The 17,926-nt window shown below is 40.6% G+C and overlaps 1 protein-coding gene across 4 annotated transcripts in view; it reads right to left on the bottom strand.

The window, feature by feature from the left end:
* Positions 1-2,017: 2,017 nt before the first annotated feature.
* MLLT10 (MLLT10 histone lysine methyltransferase DOT1L cofactor) overlaps positions 2,018-17,926 on the bottom strand; it is a 136,784-nt gene continuing 120,875 nt past the window's right edge. For 2 of the 4 annotated variants that reach the window (XM_082499294.1, XM_082499297.1), the window contains 7 exons: positions 16,637-16,791; positions 14,583-14,771; positions 14,086-14,174; positions 13,599-13,960; positions 6,827-6,929; positions 5,870-6,082; positions 2,018-3,665 (listed from right to left, as the gene is read on the bottom strand). In XM_082499294.1, coding sequence (XP_082355420.1) covers positions 3,594-3,665; positions 5,870-6,082; positions 6,827-6,929; positions 13,599-13,960; positions 14,086-14,174; positions 14,583-14,771; positions 16,637-16,791 — 1,183 coding nt within the window. In that variant the 3' untranslated portion in view covers positions 2,018-3,593. The remainder of the gene's footprint in view (positions 3,666-5,869; positions 6,083-6,826; positions 6,930-13,598; positions 13,961-14,085; positions 14,175-14,582; positions 14,772-16,636; positions 16,792-17,926) is intronic. The other 2 variants (XM_082499296.1, XM_082499295.1) reach the window with 2 other exon arrangements.

A 17,926-nucleotide genomic window follows, 5' to 3' on the forward strand; every position in this document is an offset into this window, starting at 1 on the left:
TGAAAACAATAGAAACATTGAGCGCTTGATTTTAAAAGAGCTCTCCTTTAGGCAGAACCAACAGTGAGATTTTCTGCGCAGCTTATGAAAAAACAGGCACCAGAAAAGCAGTTATTTAAATGTCACATAATGACGTTGCTGAGAGTAGCTCCAACTAACACAGCTTGAATGGATAAAGTTCTCAAAACCAGGATTTGAGATGTTGTAGGCTGTCCAGAATTAGTTGGGTCTTGTAGGCCGTAAGGTGTGTTGTCATTGTTGTCAATAAAGGTAGGGGAAAAAAAAGGCAAGCAGAAAGTTCAAAAGCCTGCTAACGTGAAACTCTTCTAAAATGCAGCATGTTTAGTCTGCGCTGCTCTCACAGCACTGAACCCAGAGCAGTTCCCGACACATTTGAGGGCAGCTTAGTACCCAATGACTTGGCTGCCAGGGACCTGCGTAGCAGCTTGGGCTGCTTTGGCATCAGAGGCATTCCACAGGGACAGCAGTATCGGCTTCTACTGAACTGGTTCCAAATCAGCCACAGACCATCATCTTTGATGTCAGGATCTGCAAAAATCATTGAAACAAGGTTGGTTTTGGCTGCATCTGGCCCTCACGTGAACTTGGCTTTGATGTGGTCTCTTTCTTTAAAGGGCTAGTGATTGGATTTTTGTTGAGATGTCAGAACTGTCCTTTTCATTATTTCCCTGCTGTTGATTGTTGGTCCATGGGGACTACGAGTACTGTAAAACATCCATTCCTATCTTGGGCTCCTGGCGCCAGTATCTAACAAGTTGAGATTCTGAGGATGTCCTGAATTTGACAGTCTCACTAATATTTCCAACTTTGCCCCTGTTGTGCTTCCCTACGTCTTACCAGGAGTTCAGGCAGTCCCTCTCAAATAAAAGAAACAAAGGCAGGAGTTGCCACTTTTACTGGTTTCTATGGTACTGCTCCAATAGGAGCAAGATGACTTACTGATACTTCTTGTCTACCAGGTAAAGTTTTGGCTTCAGCTTAGGTCTATGAATAAAGCAGCAGTAATGCAACACTCCAGTCCGTGACTCCAGTAGGAGAGACACTCGGGAGTCCCCAGAGGCTGCCTGCTGGTGGACATGTTGGGCTTCTCCTCCCCCTCAGCTACAGGTCTATCAGCTACCAGGTTCTGAGCTTGCTCATTTACCTGTCTTCTTTCAGGACTCCACTTTTCCCCACTGGAAAATAAAACACAAATATTCCATCCTTAGAACTGGAGCAGGTGGAAATACAAATGGCATAGGCCTGTGGCAACACTGTCTTCCTGCTGCTTGTTCCAAGAGTGAGTCTCAGCGGAGGGTGCACCACACGAGCGAGGGGCTGAAAATCACCAGGGAGCAATATCACAGTCACTGTCTGCCAAAACCTGATACTTATCTTCAAGTGACAGTAGGGGAAGGGTCAAGTTCCCCCTTGCTGCCTGGGAAGTAAAAGACCGTGAGTTCAGCTGTGCGTTTACCAACCCCTCCATGGACAATGAGCAAAATTCCTGGAAAAAACATTGAGGTGGTTTTACAGAAAATACAATACAAAAGTGACAGCAACAACCAAAGGCCTCGATCACCTTAACACGGACACTGCATGAAGAACTCGTCCCATCTCTGCAGGGCTCTCACCAAGTTACTTCAAAACAAACAGGAGCCATTAGAGCAACAGCTCACTCCTACTCCTACTCCTACTCCTACTCCTACTCCTACTCCTACTCCTGCGATTTCAGTCATTTCTCTTTGAAGGATGAAAGGAGAACGCTCTGACATCAGACTATGGCACAGGGCTGCAACTGGACATTGACATCCAGTAAGCAGAACCATCCCCTGGACAGTATTGCAGCTGCATCAGCCTCTCTTGAAAGCAAAAATTTATGAGAAACATTTTGAAAAACTTGTAACATGTGCCATGTGGCCATGTGCAATTGACATCATTCCTATCACGTGATGTTAATAAAAATAATTCCGTTCTTCTGCCAGACTGAGGTTCACACAAGCAGTACACAACTATAAACATTATTAAAGTTTATTAACAAAAGCTTTGTACATATCATTTCATACACTTGGAATTTTACACCTAGTCAAAATAACAGCACATTTCCATCTTACCTTTTGTACAAATTGTTACAGAATATCCACCAGTGGGTTGAGTAAGCAAAATAAACCACCGGTTTACTTTTGTAAAGTATCTACAAAAGTGATTTGTGACATTTTTAAAAAATTCCCCACAACATATAAAAATAAATTATTTTTACTTTTTCAATTAAATCTACTAATTAGAAATATTACAAATCAAAATATCAATGTTTTCTTATGAATTCTTCACAATACAAAACAGATTCACAAAACTTTATTTACAGAAATGAGGTAAGAACTGTGCAATGTTTAACTAAGAAACATATTGCAGAATTAACATGTTCTTCCAAATAAGTACACAGTGGAGGTCTAATTACAGCTGGGTCTTTTCCTCTAATAACTCCCACCTTAACATTGATTAGTGGTCATTACCCCCATTTAAAACTGTCCTTCACCACACTGCATAGACTCACGCCATGAAATCAGCTGCTGTCGCAAGTGTTGTAACATGAGTTCACCCGTTTCAACCACTGGGAAATTGTAGTGGGAAATATTAACTCACTTTTTTGGTAATTTATTAGTGAAAAGTGACCCAGGTAACAATCTGCCTGAGCTATCTACAGTGGTATAAACACCTCTAGTAAAGGCAGAACAACAAGGCTGCTGGTGCAACACAGAATATTCCGCTGCGAACAAGGACACGTCTAGTGCATGATCAGCTGTTGGCAGCCATTTCGACAACATGGAGGTAGCAACAGGCACTTGGTTTAGGCCAAACACTACACGTACTTCTTCCAGTGTGGCCTTCTCATCTGGTAAGAAAACTTTGTCACCGGAACCAAACCGGTCCCTTTAAAAACCTCAGAACTCTAAAACCTACACCAAAATCAAGAAACTTTGGATTCCGTACTGTAAGTCTTGCTCAGGAAAAACTCCCACTATATAACAACAGGAATTTGAAGGAATAAAAAGCTGAGAAGTGGATTCCCTTATGAGTCCGGTTTCAAAACAGGCGTGTAAAAAAAAGAAATGACAAACGGCAAGTCCGGGCTGCCATCACAGGCTTAGTCTAAAAGGAAACATGGCAACTGCAGCAGAAGGTCAGACTGGGCTCGGGGTGGTTTGGTTTTTAAAACTGCTGCTCTGAAACCAAAGTAACGCCCGACTGCAGGCAGTTTACTCGCCTTTACATTTAGAAGATTAGGACTGGAGAGTCCAGTCTATGTTTTTTCTATGGTTGAATTTGTACTTAGTACCATCATATTGACAAAATAATTATGGTTTGCAGAGTTTTATCTACTTCACAGTCTGAAACGTTTAAAAAGTACATCCATTTTAGTGCAACAAGAAAGCAAATGAAAGCCTACCAAAAATATCCTTACGGAAATTATTAACCTTTTGCTGTGCAGTAAGAGTTCCTTGTTGCATTTCTTCAGTCTGCAGAAAAGGAAGCTGCAGTGTGCAGCCAGACGAAGTGCTATAACAGCAGGACGTGCAGTTCTCAAGCGTCATTCAAATGTCAACTCTTCTCTGACGCAACTGGTCCAGTTTTATCATTGAGCCTCTGTGTAAGAGAAAATACTTCTACAAATCAGATTATAAAATACAGAGTTAAGTAAAACTGAATTCATACAAACAACAAAGCAGTACATTTACTAAAGCTATCTAAATAGTAACTTTTGCATTGTAAAGAAAAATCACGTATTGTAGAAATAAAAAGTGGGAAAGGAAAAAAAAATTAAAGGAGTAGTCCTACGCTGAAGCCACTCATCCGGAGGCCATCACAGCCAGCGTTAGAAAACACCGACTTCGCCTCTCCTTCCATTCCAGCAAGACTTGCTGTTCCTGGCTGCTGGTCTCTCCTTAGAACCGCAGGACAGTCAAAACAAATACCAGGTGGCCTCTGATATGTTTTAGCTGCTGCGGAGGGCTGAAATCCACACTTCGCCATCAGAATAGAAATACAATTTCCTTTTTGCCCCTGTAACAATTATCTTTCTTTCATAAATTGCTGCAAAGACATTTCCTGCAAGTAGGGAACAGGACTGAGCAAAAACCTCATCGCATTCAGTGAGCATTCAGAAATGCTTGAAAACCTGTTCCAACTCAAATTGAGATTAAAATATTGAAACTTTTTGCAAAGAGAGAATTTGTTAAAAATTCTTTCTGGATTAAAATAGTTCAACAAAACAGTCCAGTGCAATCTGTCTCAATTCTAAACTTCCTTCCCCCCCAAAAAAAAAAGCTATTTCAAAACAAATTTATTTCTAAGGGGTTGATTCAAAAGATGTTCTGAGATTTCCTGGAATTGTTTACAGCTAACTGTTATAAGAACAAAACTACAATTGTAACTGCATATTTGTAAAATATACTAGTTCTGCCCGGTCACGCTGTCCAAACCTAGTAATAGCCATTTCAAAAATTCAAAATAAGGTCACACATAGAATAGGTTGTTCCGATGCAAACCAAATATAGGATCTCAATTCCATTCACTACTCATTTTTAGAAACGAGGGGAGATAAATTTTAAACGTTCTAGAACAAATTGTGAACATTTCTAAATGAAGTCAAGGCACTGGGCAAACCCCTGTGATGGAGCACTTCTGCTCTGACCGTCAGTGACTGGGAAAGAACATGATCTTACTGGAGAGTTCTGCACTTTGCAGTACAGTTACAACATTCCAGCAAGGGACCAAACTGAAAAGTGACACCGACCATGTGCAAAGCTTAATAAAAGTAAACACTCCTATTTCTGAATGGAAGGGAGCTGTTTCCAGGAAAACTGTCTTGAAAATTCATCATGTATGTTTTGTGTCTCACCTTATGTTTGGGAAGTACCACAAAGGCCCAGCTGCCCAAGTCCTTCACCACTGTGCCCCTAAAGTAGTGGGAGGCTTTGGGGGTGGGTGCAGAGAGGGGACCAATATCTAGCCCCAAACTCCTCCCGTCTGCTACTGCAAACAAGCTTCCTTTTTTTCACTACCACTGCCCCTTGATGTCTTCCCCAAGGAATACTGGAACTTTGTCTTCCTGCTCTATTCATTGTTTGTTTTTACAAGTTCCACAAGCTCCTTCCCTTCATCCTCTGTTACCTTAATTGTATGACTCTTAGAGAATGAAGTCTATTCTCTGACTCCTTGAAGAAAGAATTCCTGTCTTGGAGATGGACTTTACGGGCAAATACTGAAGCCAATGGAACATCATTGCCAGAAAAATGTGTCTTGTTTCCTTATCTGTCTCAGAAAGGTTTTATTACTCTACCAAGCAAAGGAGTTGCTCAGCCTCCTAGGATACAGCCTCATCTTCCCACACCAGAACCAAGATGCCAAGAGCCAAGAACCAAGCCTGTTCTCCTACTACATATTTCACCTTCCCAGCAATGGGCTCCTCAAGTCATCTCTGCAGCTTCACAGTGACTGAGGCCTGGCCAGGACAAACTCTTCAAGTAGGGTGATAAAAGGAATGATCTACAAAATAGTGGACACAAAGTTGGGGAAAAAGGTGGGGTGAGGAGGACTAGGGCTGCAGTTGTAATTACAAGAGGAAGGCAAGAGTCACTGTGTTAGCGTCCTGGTCCAGGGAAGCAGGAGTGTGCAGCGGACAGGTTAGGTGTAAGCAACTACAAGTTCTCTGAGTTCTGAACCTCACTAAGTGCAGCTCAAGAAAAAGAAAATAAAGAAAATAAAAACTCAACCATCCTTGAGTTGTGAATACATGCATGTAGCTTGCTCATCTTTTAGTTACCTCATGGAGGTACTATGTGGAAAACGAGGTGAGAAGTATACTTACTGTCACCTTCTGAGCTGCGTTATCTGCATGAATTGTAAGGAATGGGTTGGTAGTAGCTGCATTAAGCGGTGAGGCCTGCGTGCCTGAAAGTAAGTTGTTTATGGGTATCTGTGCTCCTCCAGTAATCTGTAATTGCTGTACTTCAGACTGATGGTGTTGGTGGTGGTGATGTTGTTGCTGTACTAATTGATACAAAAGGGCTTGATGTTGTTCCTGGAGAGGGAGGAGAAAAAAAAAAAAATAAAGAATTAGTTACTGAAAAATAGCTCCTCCCTGGGTTCTTGCTTCCAAATCTTCAGTCAGTACAACCCTTAACCTAATCCCAGCTAATTTAGGTTACGCTAATAAAGTTCTATGAGACTGTGGGAAAGGGAAGAAAGTGCCTATAAGATTTCCTGAAATCAGTAGCTCAGCAGAAGTTCAGCTGAGCCTGCTGGCTTCGTCAGGCCTCTATCAGAAGAAACTTACCTGAGAAGAATATCAAACCATGTCTGTCAAAGTACTAACAGTACACAATTGACAATACAAATAGTTAAACCAGTTACGTAATGGCATATATGAATACTGCAAGGTAGAACAAAGACAGCTGATGAGATGTTACCCAAAAGTCTTTTGCTAGAGTCCTAGTGGAATCAGAGAATAGCTTAGGATATTGTTAGAATCCATACATGGTCCCAAACTTTGCTGCCCACAGCTGATGCTGAGACAAACCACCATGTCCACACGGGACTAAATAGGACTGAAGGCTCTAGGGAACAATTATTCTAGCAATACACACAGCCCTGTAATTTCACGTGGCTATCATCCAAAAAGGTTGAAGCAACTGAAAAACTAAAAAATTATCAAAACCTGTAATATCAAGTTAAACCCATTTCTATTATTTATATTAGGCTGAGGAGTTTATCCATGCCTTAGAATACAGTAGAGGAATAAATCATAATTAACTGGAAAGCTTACTGATGTGAGTTGCTGGGTACTCAGTAATTGCTGAAATTGCTGGTGCTGTTGATGGAGTAGAAGTTGTCTCTGTTGGTCAGGCAGTAATCCTAGTCCGGAGGCACTGTGGGGTTTGACAGGATAATACTGTAGTTTATATGAAAGTATGGGAACTTTTTATTTCAGCTTTCCATTGAAACAAAGAAAAGATGTATGTAAATAGACAGTTCCTATTTAGCATTTTGATTGCACACTGTCAGATATTAAATTGTCCATCTGTCCAGCTGCATTTTTCTAATACATACTGAGCCATTGCCATCCCCAATCTCATTTATACTGAGCAACAGCAACATCTTGCCTGTAACATAAGTCTTACTATGTGCACGTTATTTTAAACGCAGCTAATAATTACCATTTCTACATTTTTTTCAAATACTTTATACAGAAAGGCCAGATTTTACAAGACAGCTCTTGCCAACCTTTAATACTTAGTTAACTAGCATTTACTTTGTCTTGGTTTCTTTCTAATTCTCATCTTTTGCTATATTCCAGTCTATCACTATTGCCTATACCTTGTCTGTAATTTAGCGAACACACTCAGCCTTGCAGTGGCCCAGCTGACGCTGCCATGGAACAAAGCAGGGTGCCTCTGCACTCGCCTACTACTTAGCTCCCAGTCCCTGTTTTCATGTCTACATAAATTTTTTTGCAGCTATTTAGGAAATTGGGCAGGGAACTGATCCAGCTGACAACTGGTCTGGAAATAAAGGGTTTCTTCAGCTGTGCCAGTTCACTGCAAGACCAACAGCATGAACAAGGGTGGTTTTGGAACAGAAGACCAGGAAGACAGCTGGATTTACTCTTTCAGTACCAGTGTTAGCTTTTAGTAATTTAAAACACCCATTGAATTATTAAGGTGTAGTTTCACGAAAGGTTTACCCTGCTATTGAAAGGTTAAGTATTTCCCTTTCAGCTGTATGCTTCTGTCCCCTCCCCTTGCACGAGCCCTTGCACAGTGAGCTGCATCTCATGGGAACTGAGCTGAAACCAAAGCCAGTACAAAACACCCTGAAAGATAATCTATTAATGTAGATGAGGTCATTGTGTGAATGCACAAGCACTAGTATCAGCAAGAAGGTGTGCGCAGGATGACCAAGGGGCCGACAGGATTGCTAGCTGTGATTGGTAGTAAGGAATTAAATTAACTCAAATCAGCCACAAATCTGCACAGTTAGGCTACAATCATTCAGCTCTTCAGGACATAATATTTATCTTGCCTTTCTACAGCAGCTCACATGCTGTACCCCGGCTCCGTGATCACTTTGACATGTACTTTGTATTGACCAGCCAGTATGAAAACACCCACAGCATCACCATTCTCTACTGCTGGGACAGGGCAAGCAACACATAGACTTTGTTTTGTACTTCATTGGATGGCCTCAATGCTATGGGAAACACGTGCTGGGCTGCACTTATTATTTCCTATGGGGAACAGGACATCTGTATCTACGGGAAGTCATGGAGCCATATGGGGTCCACCCAAGGGTACTGAGGGAGCTGGCGGATGTACTCACCAAGCCACTTTCCATCATTTATCAGCAGTCCTGGCTCACCGGGGAGGTCCCAGTTGACTGGAGGTTAGCAAACGTGACACCTATCTACAAGAAGGGCCAGAAGGAGGATCCAGGGAACTACAGACCTGTCAGTCTGACCGTGGTGCCGGGGAAGGTTATGGAGCAGATCATTCTGAGTGCCATTACAAGGCACATGCAGGACAACCAGGCAATTTGGCCCAGTCAGCATGGGTTTATTAAAGGCAGGTCCTGCTTCACAAACCTGATCTTCTTCTGTGACATGGTAACTCACTTAGCAGATGAGGGAATGGCTGTGGATGTTGTCAACCTGGACTTCAGTAAAGCCTTTGACACTGTTTCCTATAGCATTCTCCTGGAGAAACTGGCTGCTCGTGGCTTGGATGGGTATGTACTTTGCTGGGTAAAAAACTGGCTGGAAGGTTGGGCCCAAAGAGTGGTGGTGAAGAGAGTTAAATCCAGTTGGCGGCCGCTCACAAGTGGTGTTCCCCAGGGCTCAGTATTGGGGACAGTTCTGTGTAATATCTTCTTGAACAACCTGGACGAGGGGATCAAGTGCACCCTCAGTAAGTTTGCAGATAACACCAAGTTGGGCAAGAGTGTTGAGCTGCCTGTGGGTAGGAAGGCTCTACAGAGAGATCTAGACAGGCTGGATCCATGGCCTGAGGCCAGTGGTATGAAGTGCAACAAGACCAAGTGCTGGGTCCTATGCTTGGGTCACAACCACCCCATGCAGTGCTACAGGCTTGGGGAAGAGTGGCTGGAAAGCTGCCTGGTGGAAAAGGACCTGGGGCTGTTGGTCAACTGCCGTGACTCTGAGCCAGCAGTGTGCCCAGGTGACCAGGAAGGCCCATGGCATCCTGGTGTGTATTGGGAATAGCGTGGCCAGCAGGACTAGGGAAGCGATTGTCCCCCTGTACTCAGCACTGGTAAGGCCGCACCTGGAATACTGTGTCCAATTTTGGGCTGAACAAGACAGACATTCTTGCTACAAGAAAGACATTGAGATGCTGGAGTGTGTCAAAAGAAGAGCCATGAAGCTGGTAAGGGGTCTGGAGAACAAATCTTATGAGGAGCAGCTGAGGGAACTGGGGTTGTTTAGCCTGCAGAAAAGGAGGCTGAGGGGAGACCTTATCGCTCTCTACAGCTACCTGAAAGGAGGTTGTAGTGAGGTGGGGGTCAATCTCCTCTCCCAAGTAACAAGTGATGGGACAAGAGGAAACGGCCTTAAGTTGGGCCAGGGGAGGTTTAGATTGTGTATTAGGAAAAACTTCCTCACTGAAACGGCTGTCAAGCATTGGAACAGGCTGCTCAGGGAAGTGGTTGGGTCGCCATCCCTGGAGGTATTTCAAAGATGTGTAGATGTGGTAGGGACATGGTTTAGTAGTGGACTTGGCAGTGTTAGGTTAACAGTTCGACTTGATCTTAAAGGTCTTTTCCAACTTAAATGATTCTATGATAGCCCACATCAACTTCAAAATATTCATTACTATCACTTCTACCACTGTCCTGGTTTTCAAATCTGTTGTCAATGGTCTTTTTCCCTAGGCAAGAGGTTAATTCTACTGACCTTGTCCTGTGCAAGCCATTTTGCCTCCGATTATGCTTGCTGCACTCCTTTTTCCCTTGTATTATATCCTTTTCTGAAACTGCATAATTAGAACTGCACATAATATTCCACATGCACACACACCAGGGATTTAACATGACAGAACCCAAAATGGATAACACCGCTCTATTTATTCCCCAATAACTGCTAGCAATGTTTGTTTGATTGTTGATGAAAGCAGAGATGACACCTCACCTACCCAAGGAAACGCCTAGATTTTCCTCCTGAGCTACAACAGCAAAACTCAGGCCTAACATAAACTAGAACTGTGCATGTGTTTGACTTTCAAACTATGACACTCATTAATTGAAATTCCTTTGGACAGCTTTAAATTGAATTGTATCAAAAAAGTTTGTAACAACTGCAAAAAATAAGTACCTTCAATTTGACTAATACTACCATTATTTTCTTCTTCTCTTTCTCGCTCGTTCTGTATTCTTGTATGTTGGAATGAATGCTCTCCACTTTTTTCATTCTTTTATCCCATTCTTTCTTTTTCCCTATATCATATTTTACCTTTGCACTTCTTTTTTCTCCCTTCTCTTTATCTGCTCTGCCTTCCTATCTTGCTCTGCATTGGCACTTGAAAGAAAATATCCTCAGCCAGCAGCTGAGATCTAAGTGTCTAGAAACAAAACCTAGCTACAGAAGACAAAACCCTGCAGCTCCTGAGCTTCCCGGAAGAGGCAGTTCACTGGATTTCACCACAGAGATTTCTCTAAACCACATCAGCTTAGAATGTAAATGTAATCCTTTTTAGCTTCTCATTAAAAGGTATATGATCAGTCTGAAACTCTCCATCCTACAGTCTTCTCTGGTTGCGGGAATGTAAAGAAACAATCCTATCTTTTTCCTTAAATCATTTAATCTCCCGGTTGCTCACAATCTGTATTAAGCCATCTTTTTCCCAGAAAAGGATCGAGTATTTTTCTCTGCTGAATGAATGTAGGCTCTTTTACCTACAATTTGAAACTCTCAAACAGCACTGTGCAAATCAGTGTTTTCTCACCTCCCTATGTCCCATAGTTAAAGAGTTCACATGAATAAAGACAATATGCATAAAGAAGTCTTCACGTAATGGTGAATAATCTAGCTATTTTTCACATAAGACTGTCCAAACAGATTCTGAAGCTTGGGAAATTACTGTAAGTAGCAACTTACAGGAACAACTGGGAAGTCTTTTAATTACAGAACAATACACAAAAGTTAAAAAGTAAAGCTGAGTTCTCATGTGGCTTTCCGTCATCTTGTGAATACGGATTTAAACCAACTCCAAAGCTGACCACCACTACGCAACCTAACCAGGTTCGGAAAGCTCACAACAGCCTGGTGACAAACCTCCATGCCTGCCTGGGCTTGTTACCATTTAACCTTCCCAATTAAGCAGTTCAAAGAGTAGCGATAGCTAGAGGAATTTAACATTGAAGAAATAGTCAACTAGTTGCCACTGAAACAGCAGTGAATTCAAGAGTGGCAGGAACAAATGGTGTCCCATGTAGTTTCAGAGCCAATAATCTCAACCAGTGGAAAATATTTTTATATTTTTTTCTTTTTCTCTTCATTCAAAGTTATCCTGGAGCTTCTTCACAACTTAGTTCCAGTAACAGAAAAGTTTTTTCATATTTTTCACTGAAGCATTTGTAATGGAAGAAACAGGAATGAGGAATGTATGTGTCATCACTAAAATCATATTTGCACTAATTAGCATTTAGTGCTTGCTCGACCTGAACTTTTTTCCTCTAAACATACAACTAGAAATACTGAAAACTCACAGAAAATAGGGGCAATTGTAAAGACCTCAAAAGGAAGGGGGACCTGAAAATCATCTGGATGAGCTCAATAAAGCAGAGAATTGTGTAAAATGTGCACTTTTAAATTGAATATAAACATTAAATTAGTATTATAGGGGAGCAGTGCAGAAAGAGATCATGCAAGAATAGAAATAGAGAAACGGAAATGCTGGCAGAGATGTCCACCATAAGCTTGCTGCAGCAGAAAATGGGGCATCATTGGAGTATTCCAGACTACGCTATAAGTTAGAATGCGATCTTATGAACAGGACACCAGTTGCAATATTCTGTGTGAACTGGAGTAGTCTACTACTAGGCTACACACCCAAGAGTTACAGCAGTTAAGATGGTTACTGAAAAAAGAGACAAAAGAACTTCTGCAGTATAAAGAGTCAGAAATAAATAATCTGTGTATTAATAAAATCATATGAGAAAACAGCAGCATGACCAGTGTATTTTGGCATTACCTGAAAGTGGAAAGCATTATACAACTGGTTAATATTATTCCTTTTGTCTAGTATTTCTCACTCCTCCTCACACTTTGGGGGGAGTAATGCAAAATTCTTGTGTTTTCAGCAGACCTCCGATACTCAAGAAAGAAGATAACTTTTCATTAACAAAATGTCTTTTGTTTAACCTATGAAATGTTATGTTCATATATGATATAAACTATGAAAAATATAACCTCCTCAGTAAAAATATAATAGCACATCAAAACAACAGGATACACTTGAAAGTATCAGTTTTATGAGCCTCTTGAAGCAATACCACACAGTGATACGGTACACAAATATTCAGGAGCTGCCAAAGAAACAGCAAGGAAAGAAACTGGAAAAAAGAAGCTACAAAACTAGGGATCCCTTGCATCATTCCAATCACATAAGCCTTTTTTGGTGGGTAATCCACCATAATCTCCAAAAATAAACTCTACTTAAAGACAAGTAATCCACTGCCTATTTGCAGGCATTTCTTTCTACACAGAACCACGGTTGTCCTTCTTCCTAAGCGAAGGACAACACAAGGGGTGGGGGGAAGGGGAGAGAGGAGAATGAGTTAGCCCAGGCTCTGCTCTATCCCAAAATACTTCCAGACCAAGCAGTCCATTCCCCTTCCTGGAAAGCAGCTCTCTCCTTTTGCTACCCATTTGCCTTCCAGCTCAAGCAGCAGCCGTTTACGCAACTGAGGATACCTGGGTTTGGGGAAGTGCTGTTACGAATACCGAAGCACGGATCTTTTTATGCATTTAAAAATCCTTAGGAACACCACTTGAAAAACTAATTTTGTTGTCTTTGCAGTCAGATGCAGAGAACTGAAAACACCATGCAATGGTATTACTACTCTGGTTAGTTATGCCTATTACATCTTTAATTACATGACCATATACTGTTCTCCTCCCCCTCCCCCCTTCCTACTACAACAAACGGTAGCTTTTCCAGCACTCCTTTACTCCTGGAAGAACAATTGGCAGGGCAAAGAATATTGATTTCTGAACTAGAAGAAGAGCTGGCGCACATTTACATAATTATATTTGTTTGCGAATGTGACTTGATTAAAAAACAGGAATAAACGGACACCGGGATTCCCAAAAGCTAAACAAAAAAACATCTCTTCTTTAACTTGACTGTTCATGCTTCCATTAAATGCCTTCTTACTTTCATTCACAGATCAGGAGCAGAACCTAGTTTGACAATTACAGGCTAAGGAAGAAACATTACCTTTTGACTACGACAGTTTAAAAAATATAGCTAAACTGAAGAACAACAGGCACTGTCAGGAAAAACATAAAATCAGCAAATTCTTACCTGTTATTTAACGTGGTTGGCAGAGGATGCGTTGCATTGGGTGGCACAGTTGCGTGAGTGAGAGGAGAAGGGTTCTGTGATATTGTTGCTGGGGTCTGAATTACCCCATTTAAAGCCCCTACAATTCCATTGATTGCCAGCTGGCTGGCTGGCAGCGCTCCAATTATTCCACCCACACCAGGCACTGCAGGAATGGTGGAGGTTACAGTCTGCATACCACTAGCTAGTGCCCCCACTGTCACACCATTGACCTGTTGAACTCCTGTGACTCCTGAGCCTTGCTGAGCTGGACTCTGCCCAGCAGGTGGTGGAGTGGAAAGAGCTGATGAACTGCTGGTGCTTTGTCCGCTGGAGGTTATCTCCTGGTGTAAAAACAAACAACAAAACCCCCTCAGCTGCATAAAATTTCACCTAACAGCACAATGCAAGGACTATGACGAGTTAACTTGTAACAAGTTTAAGTTGAGAAGAAACAAAGAAAAATTACCTGATTTAATACAGGAAGAGAATTGTCCGGTAAAAAACTGTTTCCCAGATGAGGGCTTTTACTGCTGTTCAAGGAATCAGTGCTAGGTGCTAAAATAATTATTTCAAAAAAACACACAGGGATTACATTTCTGTAACATGTAAAAAGATTCAGAATACTTATTTCAAAATAATGTCAAAGGTAAACATAGAAAATCTAAAGTCAACCTTAAAATCATTGCTAAATAGTAAAATATTAACTAAATAATTGGTGAATCAGTAGACTCAAACAGATGTGCTCCAGACAGAAGTAAAAAAGAAACTGCACTGAAACAAGTAGTAATGGTTCATATAAATCTTCCAGTTGACTTTTAAACATTTAAACACACCAACAAATACTTAGTCTATAATCATTCTATGTATATGTATCTCCATCAATGGCATACGTTGATGAAATAAGTATTTCATACAAATACATGTTTGACTTACTTTGACGCTTTAATACACTCCTCTACTCACCCGCTTGTACTGGAAAGGCATGTACTTGATGAGAAGGGCTAGGATTTGAAGTTATTGTTGGAAAGGGCACCGAAAGCTGCGCATTGAGTAGCTGAAGCCGCTCCTTCTTAGCAGTCAGATTCTTTATCTGTTCTTCTAACCGCCTATTTTCAACCTGAAGTTGGTGTAATGATTTCAGCATTCCTAAAACTAAGGTAAAAATGCATATGTTCTCTTTCACAGCCACATTCCAAGAATGAATAACATCCTTTTTTTCTTAATTTCTGTATTACAGTTTAAGACTAGCATTAAGTCATATGTGAAAATATAAATAAAATTATTGCTGAGAGATACATTAGAGAAATTTGACTTTAAGTGGAAAGGCTTAGGATCAATTCTGTGTAATTTGAAGTGCAGAAAAAAGTCTGCAGCATGCAATAGTAACTGTGCTATATATCTACACCCTGGTTTAAATACAGATAAAGTCACATAATTAGGGCTGACATTCATTTTAAGCAAACAGCAGTAAATGATAACTTATCCCCAAACCAGAATATAAAAATAGTATTATTTTGGTAGCACAGGTTAATTTTGGAAAAATCTGTTTCAGCTGCAGCATTAGAAATTTTAAGTGTTATCAAAACAGAAAATGTTTGGCAAATATGCATTCAACTAACTATACAGCCAACCAACAACATTTACACAAGAGCAAGCAGGTTTGTGAAAAGTGAGGTTTTCTGCTTTAATGCCCTGTACAGTGAATCAGAAACAATGAAAAAAGTAATCCAACGTGAAGTGATCACGACCCACCTTGTTGGGAGCAGGAGCTCTCATTTGCTTTGAGCGGCGATCTACAAATCACCCAGCAGGGAGCACTGTGTGAGCACTGCAGTTACCACCCCCACCCCCCCCCCTTTTTTTTTTTTTCCCTCCAGATAAAGGGCATAATCTTCTGTACTAACCTGATTTTTACCAAGCACAGTTTTCTCGAACTCCGATTTGGTTTCAGAACTTGGATTTCCCAAGTAGTACTAGAGTGTGACTGTAAAGCCACAGGGATAGCCATTTTATTTTTTTTTTAATTCTAAATTGTATTTGTTTAACATGACCTCTGGGCCTACTACAGACGTAAGTCTACTGGTATAGGCACATCTGGTCATTTCCCAAGGATTTAGCTTTTATCCCTCCTCTTCAAGAACATACAAAGGAACCCTCAGTGAGCCCAAATGAGATGCAATAAGACTTAGCTAAACCTGTCCTCCAGCTATCATGTTTAAAGGATTATCCCTGCATGAATTTCCTCACAATTAGCATTTTTGTCAGGATACCATTCATAAAAATACCAACTAGATACCGCTTTACACTACCAACAAGAAGAATATGTTCAATAAAATAGAACACAACCCCCAACTTGGTTATTAAAAAAAAAATATTTAAATGTATTCAATCATTGTCTTTGATACTGATGTATTGTTAAATATGGATATCCAAGTTATCTAGTCATCACTTCCGCTTTTAATGTACTCGTTCGTGGACTATTCTACTCAATTAAACATAACCTGACAAAATAGTGATTTCACAAGAAACGCAGAACATAGTAAAGATAGGAAAGCCCCACAGGACACCTGCCTAACACTTGTAAATATTTTTTTAAGACAGCAACAGAAGTAGGTAGTTTAGATTTTAAAAATGAAAAATATAACAAAAAATGATTATGCCAATTTATATCACACAATATAGAAGAAACTGGGGACCTATGCTATACTATTTACAATAGTGGATTGAAGAGTCCAGAATTCATTTCCAAACTGCAACCGACCAGCTGGACCTACAAGTCACTTCCACTTGCATGACACAATTTCCCCATCCATAAAATGTAGATTATTATAGAGAACTCTTTTGTAATCTACTGAAGCCATGTGCTACACTAAGAACTATGTTACAATTCTACACTACAGTTGTATTTCTATTCACAGCAGAAAATATTTTTTTTTAACATTCTTCGACAAGCACTGAATAGCAGTTCTGAATAACAAGTTAACAAAAGCGGTAATAAACACAATGTGAGTACTTACTGTCACTAGGGGTGCCTTGCTCTAATAAAAACTGTTGTCCTTCACTCCATTGCCTCTCCAGAAGCTGTTCTATGCTGGCTGCTACTGGGGGCAAATTTTCTCCACAACTGTTCCCTGATTGATCATAGCGAATCTGCAAGCTGCTTACAGGGGATCTGTCGAAAATATTGCAAATAATTGTTTAAAGAAAAGGATGGAAGGAAATGTATTAGTAAAAGGCTGTTGAAGTTTCTTACCTTACATCAGCCCTTAACACCTACATATCTTACAATTCCAAGACTAAGTTAATTCATCAAAATTACTAAGAATTCCTGGTTCTCACTGCCAAGGCTTTAGTAAAACAAAGATGTAATATTTCACAGTGTGAGAATTCATACTGAGAAAGCACATAACCTCTTCTTGCATACAGACTAATGAAATACCTAACTGACAAACAGCATTGTATTAAATTATACAACACATACTTCTACAGCAGGAAACAGTTATATATGGATAAATAGAGCACCTGTCTTTAAAGAAAAAAAAAAAAGGGACAATAAAAACAATTAATTGAAATCAGCACAGTAACGGTACTTCCACATAGAAAGGCCATATATAATTCCACTGCCTAACTTGTTCTCAGAAGAATCATGTAAAACCAGGTTTTTGAGGGACTATGTGAAAATATTTCACAGGGGTTGCAATGAAAGTTAAAGTTATCCTCTGCCTGTCCCGTGCACACTTAATGTATTTCCTTTTTCACTTATGATCGCACATAGTTCAAAGAATAATCCCTTTCCCGCATATCTTTTCTCATTCAGGAGAAAATTAAATATTCAGCACACAGCCACTAAGAAAGCTGGGTACCCTTCAGGTCCTATGAGAAGGCTTCTTTTGCATTGGATGAGGCAAAATTTAACCTGTGAGCAAAACCAGATGCTCAGTGCATTTCTGACTCAGGATTCTGGCCTCATGTGTGCATGGTCCCATTCCTCATACAGGACCAACACCAAAGCCCACTAAAAGTTGGTTGGTGCTTTTATTTGTTTGTTTTGTTGTGTGGGGTTTTTTTTGATCAACTCCAGTAAGCTCAGATTCAGATTCTTATACGTTACAATAACAACTACTGGTTTTATCACAGGATCACAGCCACACTGTTCTAGACGTAGTGCAAAACTTACCAACAAGACCACCACAGTCCCAGTACTGGACAACATATAGAGCTCAGGAAATCAGTGTGTTAATTATGATTAGCGTAATAAGCAGTGGTCACAGCACATTAGCTACCTAACAACTGTCAAGTATTTTGTA

This window comes from Vanellus vanellus (assembly GCF_965231255.1).
Source record: "Vanellus vanellus genome assembly, chromosome: 2".
Classification (NCBI taxonomy): domain Eukaryota; kingdom Metazoa; phylum Chordata; class Aves; order Charadriiformes; family Charadriidae; genus Vanellus; species Vanellus vanellus.